General features: G+C 53.6%; 1 protein-coding gene across 2 annotated transcripts; it reads left to right on the top strand.

Annotated features, from left to right (window-relative positions):
* Positions 1–987: 987 nt before the first annotated feature.
* Trib1 (tribbles pseudokinase 1) lies at positions 988–8,998 on the top strand. 2 transcript variants are annotated; one of them, XM_021653548.2, is made up of 3 exons: positions 988–2,070; positions 3,961–4,253; positions 6,638–8,998. In XM_021653548.2, exons 1-3 carry the CDS (start codon positions 1,711–1,713, stop codon positions 7,101–7,103), a joined length of 1,119 nt encoding a protein of 372 aa, XP_021509223.1. In that variant the 5' UTR covers positions 988–1,710; the 3' UTR covers positions 7,104–8,998. The 2 variants fall into 2 exon arrangements, with proteins under 2 accessions (XP_021509223.1, XP_060245349.1); XM_060389366.1 differs by lacking the exon at positions 988–2,070 and adding an exon at positions 2,545–3,603.
* The last annotated feature ends 703 nt before the right edge of the window (positions 8,999–9,701 follow it).

Here is a 9,701-nt window from a genome sequence, read left to right as displayed (position 1 = left end):
TGCATGAACGCACACACACGTCTGCATGCAGGCAGTATTCCTGGCAGAGGACAGAATGACCTGTACCCCAATACCCCGGACTGCACCGCCGCCCTACACCCTCCGGCGCATACGGATGAGGGAGGGGACAGGAATCTGGCGGCAGCCACGTGGGCCCCTTCCGCCAGTTCCCCACATCCTTTGTTTCCCACCGGCCGGAGCTCAGGAAGCTCTTTCTGCGAGTCACCGCGAAGGGGCGGCCCAGGAGCTTGGAGAAGCTATTTCCGTGCAATCCGGGCGGGCGGCAGGCGCGGGAGGGGCGTGGAGGTGGAGGCAGAGCAGAAGGCCCAGTGTTTGCTTTTATTTCATCCAACAGAAGGTTCTATTTGTGGAAGCGAACAGACGCTGGGGATTAGAGCAGGGAGGGGGGCAGGAAAAGGAAAAAAAAAGCCACATTCACTACCACGCACAGGTCTTCCCCGGAACTACCGCGTGGGGGGTGAATGACTGATAAAGGAATTCATCACCTTTCCTCTCGCCCCTTCCCTCGCCGGGACACGGCGGCGCCCACACCTCCACCGGGAGCTCCCCAAGCGCAGAGCGGCGGGGAGATCCCACCGGGGGAAAGGCCGCTGGGTCGCGGCCAGCAAGCCGGTGCAGAGCCCGGAGGTGAGCGCGCCGGCAGGGAACTCGCGGTCCATTGTGTTGTGTGAATGATGCGCGTGCACCAATCAGCAGCCGTTTCGCCCCCGCCGCCCCGCCCCTCCCGCCCACTTCCCCGGGATCCTGACGTCACGGGAGCTTTTCCTCCGCCCCCTCCCCGGGCTACCAGCGCGGAGCCGGCGGGCCTGCGGTAGGGCGCGCGCAGCCTGCTGCCCAACCCAGCCCGGGGGGCGTGTGTGCGCGCGCCCAAGCCGGCCCAGGATGTTCCCACCTGCGCCCCGGCGCGCGCTCTAGGGTGCATCCCCGGGCCTCCGGCCACCCCCACTGTCCCATCCTCCAACTTCAACTCCCCTCCCCCCCTCCCCGCAGCCTCCTCCCTCCGCTCCGGTGACTGCAAGCCGGGCGACGGGGCCGGAGTCGTCGCAGCCACCTCATTGCACAACCCGGCTTCCCAACTGTTTACACAGCCCGGCCTGTGAGTGTGTGTGTGTATACAGCGTGAGTCACCGGGAGGCGGAGGAGGTGGAGGAAAAGGAGAAGGAGTGCACTGGCCGGGATCAGTGCGGCGCACACACTCTTATTCAGTCACTCTCTCTGAGCGCGTCTCGCTCGCTCACACGCCCGGAGCCCTGGAGCGCGCAGGATCCCGATCGGCGCGGAAAAGTTGCGCCGGCTTTTACTCAAGACTAATTGGTTTGGGAAGTGCGTTTGCTCTGCGGAGCAATTCCGAGCCTGCGGAATTCTGTCCTGTGGGCTCAGCACCCGGGAACTCGGGCCTCCACGTCCCGGACTCTCCACAGCCTCGGTAACAATAGCGGTGGCCGCCGCCAGCAAGGCGCCCAGACCCGGTGCCCGCGGGGGTCTGGGGACCTCAGCCGGCTTCCCATTCCCGGACGCGTGGCTAGCGCGGTCTTCGTGTACATCGCCGGAGTCCAGGAACGGCTCCCGTTGTGCTCCGCTTGGGGGCCGAGCCGAGCGCGATCTGCAAACTCCATCCCGCCGTCTGGAAGAAGTCGCGGCGCCGATCCAGGGATTTACAAAGCCGGGGCCGCTCCGGCCAGGGCCGCGATGCGGGTCGGTCCCGTGCGTTTTGCACTGAGCGGCGCCTCGCAGCCCCGGGGTCCGGTTGGACTGTTCCCGGCTGCCCGGGGCACCCCGGCCAAACGCCTGCTGGACGCGGACGACGCGGCGGCCGTGGCGGCCAAGTGTCCGCGCCTCTCTGAGTGCTCGAACCCCCCAGACTACCTCAGTCCCCCCGGCTCGCCCTGCAGCCCTCAGCCTCCGCCCTCCGGGCAAGGCACCGGCGGCAGCTGCGCGAGCGCACCCGGGCCCAGCCGCATCGCCGACTACCTGCTGCTGCCCCTAGCTGAGCGCGAGCATGTGTCCCGGGCGCTGTGCATCCACACTGGCCGCGAGCTGCGCTGCAAGGTAAGCATCCTGGGGTCGGGGTTGCGGGCCTGGGTGGTCCACAAAAGTGCCCAGGTTTCAGCCCACCCGGATCACGCTCCCGCCAGCCCTTGAGTTTGGTAGAGCAGCTAAGGGCGTTGAGTTGGATAAGGAGATATTTTGGTCAGCTTTGCCTTTTTGGAGGTTGAGGGGTTTCCTGTGGAGTGTTACGGTGAGGGTTCGGCGGTCTAGAGGAAGTGCAGGGTTCAGTTCTTTTATCTCTGTTCTTTTCTTTGGCGCCCAGTGTAGCTAGCGCGTGGCGTTCCATTTAAGTTTGGAATTACAATGGATCCCAGGGCCAAGCCGTTGCCCTGCTCACATCCCTCCCCTCCCGCTGTCCTGGAAGGTCACCCTGCAGTGGGCTTGGAGCAACTGGCAAGCTCTTTGATTCGCGGCACGGGCTCTGCGTAGACGGAGTCGGGCTTCTACCTAGGGGATTCTGGCTTGAACTGGGGCCAGAATACCGCGCACCTCAGGGATGGGGGGCGGGGAGGGTCTTAATCCTGGGAAGGGCTTCAGGCCAGCCTAGGGGTGTTGGAAAGCGTTCAGGGGCTCGCCTCCACTCGCTTTAGTTTGCGCCTGGCAATTTTCTGGGCAACGTTAGGAGTACAACAAGATACGGGATGGCCCGGCTCTCCCGGCTAGCGCGTGGCTGAGGACGGCTGCGCAGTCTGCGCTTCGTGAGTCGGACACCCACATCTCCCCAGCTACCGAGAGCCCCACCGACTCCTTTCATTCTCCCGGAGTTAAAGTGGTTCCTGGGTTTTCAACAACTCACCTGAACACCCCCCGCCCCCAACCTCCCCGCTTGCTGCTGCCACCTACTGTCCACCCGCGTGAAATCTCAGCTGCGCGGTCAAGCCCAGAGAAAAACTCTTTTCTTCTTGGTGGATGAGAACAGTTTTGGGAGAGAAACGCGTGCGGTGGGGTAGCTGGGGCGGGCGGAGAGTCCAGCGGAGGGATTTCTTTTCTTTTCTTTTTGTGTTTCAGTTGGTACCAGAGCAGCCACCTCAGAGGTGGGGTGGGTCTGGGTCATTGTGCAACCCCTTCCAGTTCCTCCGAGCAGATAATAGCTGAATCCAGATGGTGACAGCCCGTGTGTCACCATTTCCAGTTGCGTCTAGGATATGAGTAACCGGACTGAACAAAAGGCCCTTAAAGAGATCAGCCAGCTTCTTAGAGCCCATTCTGGGGGTGGGACAAACCAGGGTGGGAAGGTGTAAACAAACATGAAAAAAAAAGTTTAGAGCTGCCCATTCCCTCCGGTAAGGAGGTGACTCCAGGCTGCTTCCACGTTAGTCACAGCCATAGGCAGGCTGCTTAAGGCTGCCTTCTCAGTCTCTCCTTCCAAGTCATCCGTTCCTTCTGACTAATGACAGCTCTGCATGTTTGCTGCCTCTGCTTCCCCGGGGAGGCTGCAAAGTCACCACATTCCTTGACTGTGCTGAGCCTTCTGGGTTTGTAAGGAGACACATGCATGTTTAGCTGTTGCTTTCCACCCTTAGGGATGCTTAGGTGAGAAGCATCCCGCTATAGCTACTACCTATCTGTTAGGAAGAGCCACATCAGGGAGCTGATGGCCCCCTAAAAGACAAAAGCAGATGCATGTACAGCGTGGTTTTCCCAATCATCCTTTGGTAGGGGGTAGGCTTTGGGAGTTTGCTAGCTCAGGTCCCAAGGTGTGGCTGGCTTTATTTAGGGGGTATCATAGCATCTGGAGCTGCATAAGTGGTAGAGAGGATGGAGTATATGAATGGGATGCTACGCGAATGGAATAATCTATGAATGGAATGTTGCCATTTGAAAGGGCAATCCAGCTTCGCATGGGACCTGGGAGACAGCCCCCCTAAACAGGTCACTTTCTCTCCGCAGGTGTTTCCCATTAAACACTACCAGGACAAAATCAGGCCTTACATCCAGTTGCCATCACACAGAAACATCACTGGCGTCGTGGAAGTGATCCTCGGGGAGAGCAAGGCCTACGTCTTCTTTGAGAAGGACTTTGGGGACATGCACTCCTATGTGCGAAGCCGGAAAAGGCTGCGGGAGGAGGAGGCCGCTAGGCTCTTCAAGCAGATTGTCTCGGCTGTGGCCCACTGCCACCAGTCGGCCATCGTGCTGGGGGACCTGAAGCTTAGGAAGTTCGTCTTCTCCACGGAGGAGAGGTGAGCAGCTGCCACAGCACCTCCTGTGGCCTTTGGGAACCAAAAAAAACCCCAAAAAACCCTGAAAGTACAGGTCATGCAGTTAGGTGTAAGAAAAACTCAAGGGCTTGGGTCTTCCCTGGCTTAGTATTAATTACCCTGTGTCTGAAGAGTCATGGCCAAGCTCGGTTCATTTCCTGCTCTATTGGATGGAGAGTAGGGAAGGCTAGCGGTACCTTGGTGCTTTTGTGGCTGCTACCTGTTGATCAGATGCCCTTCCTGCTTCTGTCTCAGGCTCAGGCTTATTGTACTCTTGTCATCTTGTCAGAAAGGTCAGTCTTTTGGAGAAAAGATGTGTTCACCTGCCCTTGACAGCGCTACCTCCAAGAGGTGGTCAGATCCTTGCTTCCATCAAGTGACTTTGCTGTACCTAGAAGGCGTGACAGCTAGCTAGGCTGTCGTATTTGCAGAATTTCAGCCGTCCCTCTCACACTGCATTCCTCTCTGGGCACTCTCCTCCGGGCTGCAATAGTTTGTTCTCATTCTCTGTTGAGTTTTTAAGACATCTCTTCGGCTCCATCTTCAGAAAATAACCACACTGAATAATAAATGGAAGTTGGCTAGCATGCAGTGCTAAATATAGTTCTTGGCTTACCTCATAAAGGACAAGATGTGCTTGATAAGGGAATAAGGAGACATTAAGATTCAGAGTGGAGGTTTCACCGAGCGCTTCAGGAAGCTGCATGAGATACACCACACTTCATTCTGTAGACAGACTGACCATGGTGATGGGAAGATGCAGGCTGATCTCTGTAGCGCTGTGGGCATGAGTTAAACTTTCTTGAATACGCTTACACAGGACTTACGCTACCTGAGCACTTTTACCTTTAACTCCAGGGCCCCCTAAAAAAAAGTACAGGAGTCCTCAACGTACGTGTCTGTATCTGAGCTTGCGCTAACTATTGAAACATGCCGATTAGCAAAGAGAAGCAAACTGTTTGCAGTGAAGAAGTGTCCAGTTCCTGGAATGTGCATGCTTCTTTGATAATCGTGATGCCTTTTTTTGAAACATGTGCTACACACCTCCTCACTGGCTTTTGAAATCTGCATTGCACAGGCCAGTGTCATGGGCATTGGGTTTGGTAACCCGAGGGTTAAGCAATGACAGGCTGACGCTATTCATGTAACCAGCACAGGTGCAGGGTTTTAGTACTACCGGAGCCAATCAGGGGCAGACACCGTGGGTTGAGTCATATTTTCCGTTTACAGAACCAATGGGTATTTTACATAACAGGGAGGTCATGCTGAGGACATCCCGAAGTTAGCACATGTATACTGCACTCCGGGGAACAGGAAGGCTGGAGGAGAGAGGAGAGAACAAACCACCAGGCCTTTGAGAGGAAAAGGAATTGACCAAATGCTTGTGTGTGACTTCACAACGAGCGACTTACAGAAATGGGTCTGCTTCAGTGAAGCGGACAGCGGGTCTCAGAGGTGGCCTACGTGGCCCTGGGGAATCTAGGAGATGTGGGTGACTGGTTCTGCATAGGGAGCCACCTGCAGCTTCAGAAGAGCTCCCTTGCTCAGAGGTCTTCTAGACTAAAGCTTCTTCCCATTTGACTCTTGGTTTCTGCACTTCCGTTCACGTTCTCCAATGACTCCTTTAACAGTGATGATCTCCAAAAGAGACTCTCACGTAGGATAAATACTCAATGCACGTTGATCTGCAATCGTAGAGGTGTTTGGGGACCCTGTCATCCTCAGGTCCATCAGCCTCTTCCCTTTCTTCACATAACACCTCTGTCTGGCCTAAGGGGTACTTTGCAGTGAAGCAGTCCAATAGATGTAATTAAACATTTCTTGCAATGTTCCCATTGTGGTGATTGCAGCTGGGGCGCAGGTGGACAACATTCTCTTGGTGTAGGCAGTAGTGTCGATAGGCCTGGGCTGTCAGTGCCATGGTAAGAGACTTGTGGCTTGCAGGATACACAGGCCCCACCTGAGAAGGGAAGACACATACCCTAGCTCTTCCCTGACAACAGCTGTAGAATATTACCAGTCTTCCCTTGAAACCAGCTCCCGGTTCTGCAATGTGAACTTTGTCAGTTGTGTAACCCTATTAGGATATCTCTTACAAGCTCTAGCATCATGAATATTGTTTGAGACTTTGCATCATACCCTTCGCCCCGGGCGCTCTCGATACTTTGCAAACATTTATTGCAGTTTGTATTGGTTTGTGAAATCACTAGTCCTGGGCGCTTGCAGGGCATTGCTTACTAGATGAAGGGGTAAATGACATTCCTATGGCCTTGGCTGGTAGTGCCTGTGGGCACTGTTATTGGGAAGGCCTTGTTTTTCTGTAGCAGTTGGTCTGAAAATAATAGCTCCGTTTCTCTTTCGCACAGAACCCAGCTGAGACTGGAAAGCCTGGAAGATACACACATAATCAAGGGAGAGGATGATGCGCTGTCAGACAAACATGGCTGCCCAGCCTATGTGAGCCCCGAGATCCTCAACACTACTGGGACCTACTCCGGAAAGGCTGCAGACGTTTGGAGCCTTGGGGTGATGCTCTACACTCTCTTGGTTGGACGATACCCCTTTCATGACTCAGACCCGAGTGCCCTTTTCTCCAAAATCCGCCGTGGACAGTTCTGCATTCCTGAGCACGTTTCCCCCAAAGCCAGGTGCCTCATCCGCAGCCTTCTGAGACGAGAACCTTCTGAGAGACTCACAGCTCCTGAGATCTTACTCCATCCCTGGTTCGAATATGTCTTGGAACCGGGCTATGTTGACTCAGAAATAGGAACTTCAGACCAGATCGTTCCCGAGTACCAGGAGGACAGTGACATTAGTTCCTTCTTCTGCTAATCCCCCATATCCTACCCCCCAAAAACCTCAGAAACCTCATAATTCTCACACATGGCATTTCCATTTCTAACAATAGGCAGGCCTTCTTACATGGTGCCAGCCAAATTTGGGGTCAGAGCACAATTGCCCCTGTGGGTCTCAGTGTGGTGACACCTCTCTGGGCTGAGTGACTTGATTTGAGTGGCACACCCTCAGATTAGCTGCTCTGCGGAGGCGTCCCCTTCTCGGTGAGCCGTCAGGACTGTCCCAGGGTCGCATAGGAGGGTGCCCATGTTTTGAAGCTGATGGAAGGGTATGGGCGTCTCACAGGTGTCGTGAACTTAAACATTTGAGTGGGAAAGGAAGCACGACGCACGGTGGCATTTTTAACAAGGTGGCAATGGTCTGGGGCGACAGACCTGCCATTTGAACTCGTCTTTGAAGGCTCCACTTGCTGCTGCAGTTTCTCTGGCCGGGAGTTTCTTTTCTTTCCTGTAACCCTCACTCTTGCTGGACACACAACCCATGACTGTGTTCCGGAGTTGGAGCAGATTGACTAAAAAGCTCCGGAGCCTGCCTGAACCCAGACTCTTTCCCTGGAGCTTGCCAAGACCTCCTATGCAATCATGTCTCCCCGTCCCCACCTTGGAACCTGTCCCCTGCGGCTAGGAAAGCACTCAACAGCCAGTTGTGGAAAACTATTGGGAGATTCAAATTCTTGGCTGTTTCAGAACTCTTGAGCTCAGTCAGACAGCAATGCTTTTAAAAAAATTAATTTGATCATGTGGTGTCTGTTAGCTCTCAAGGCTCTCCTTGAATACGGCAGCATTTAGCCTTCACCCACTGCCACCCCCACGACCATCTTGAGGTGGAATGTTTTGTGTATGAGGACAAGGGTGAGGAGATTCTCCAACTTACTTGCTCCCTCAGGAGCATGTGCGAACCATCTTCGTGTTTCAAGGAAAGTGAATCTGAGACAGTCTTGCAAGATTCTCAGACTAATTCCCAGGATGAAACTGGACACCGCCCTGCCATGGGTATGCTGTCTCTGGCATTCAGGGTCTTCGCTTTCCCATGATAGGCTCTTTGGAGTTCTTGTCTTGTATGGCTTACGAATCCCTTTTCGAAGCTGGCTCTGGAGTGACAGAGAGAACCTCGAAAATGTAGCTGGAAAGGACGGTGAGGCTCACCCCATGCACAGTCTCTCTTTTAGCTGCCTACCAGAATTCCCCTGCTTCAGCTTCCGCAGGCAGGGCCCCAGCCTCTGCCTGAATGCTTCTGGATTCGGAAACTTACTCCCTATAAGAAATGAAGCTTTTCAGAGAAACTGTTTCAGAGAGACGTGGCATTAAAAAACAAACAAACAAAAACAGATGAACTAGCAGTCACTGTCTGGGACAGGGCTGAAACCAGGTGGTTAAACGGGTAATGACAATACTGTGTTTTGAGGAACGGCACAGAAGCGAGCAGGCATCTTCAAGGGCTATGCCTAGGCAGACTACTAACGATGTGGGAATGCAGCGTATACCTCACGTACTGTGTGCTTTATATTTGTACATACATTTTACCTTTTATACATATGTCCAGTTGTTGTCGTTTGGCTCTGAGGCTTGTCTTGTCGTCTGTGTCTGTCTGAGGAACCTGTGTGTCCAGAGCCACGTGAAATGTGAATGACTGTTGGCAATACGACCTTGGCAGCATGGTGGGACTTGGGGAGGAGCAGGGACAGACCTCTGTTGGGGTTGCCTGGCTCTTGTATCTGTGATACATTTCCCTGGCTGAGGACTGGAGCTGGCCCGGGCATTCGCCTAGACGGCTGGCAACACTAGGTCTCCTGTGCGCGTGTGGAAAGGTGATAGTGGTACACTGTTGCTGACTTGTAGAGAACTTTTAATAAATCTGGTTTCGTAAAGAAATATTGTGAGTTTCCTTTGCATGCAATTTGCCTTCCTGTAACTGTTCCTGGCCGTGATGAGATGGCCTTTGACTTTCAGGCGTTAGTGTGTCAGAGGACAGGAGGGTCACACAGAGAGAGTTTGCTGTGGGTTTTTTTGGTTTTTTTTTTTGTTTGTTTTTGTTTTTTCTCTTGACAGGATCTCACTGTGCAGTCCTGGTTGCCATGGAGTTCACAGTGTAAACCAGGCTGGCCTTGAACTCAGATCCTTGTGCCTCTGGGATTAAAGGCATGAACTATTATGCTCGCCTGGAATCTGCTTTTTTGTGTGTGTCAGTGAGCATCTATACTTTAATGGGCAGGGTTCATTTGCAGAAAGAGGTTGGTGGGTGTTGTGGTCTGGGTGGGAAAAATGGGAGGGGAGCAAAACATGGATGTTTGTGTTGAATTGGCTGGCTTTTGACAGATATGAATGATTCACACCTCTTGGCTTACCAATATGTTGGAAGCTGAGACAGACACGTCAAGAGTTCAAGACCAGCTTGGGCTGTATAGCAAGAATATGTCAAAAGCAACAAAAAGAATTCTCTGGTTTTTGAGGCTTAAGGTTAGTGAAATGGAGAATTTGAGAAAAGCTATGAATACCCCAGAAAAAAAGTAATATTTGTCCTACCTTTATTTACCTCGATAGATCATGTAGGTTGCTGCCCCACCTAATTATACTA

This window comes from Meriones unguiculatus, chromosome 8 (genome assembly GCF_030254825.1).
Source record: "Meriones unguiculatus strain TT.TT164.6M chromosome 8, Bangor_MerUng_6.1, whole genome shotgun sequence".
NCBI classification, from domain to species: Eukaryota; Metazoa; Chordata; class Mammalia; order Rodentia; family Muridae; genus Meriones; species Meriones unguiculatus.
This window is presented reverse-complemented; position numbering and strand designations above follow the sequence as displayed.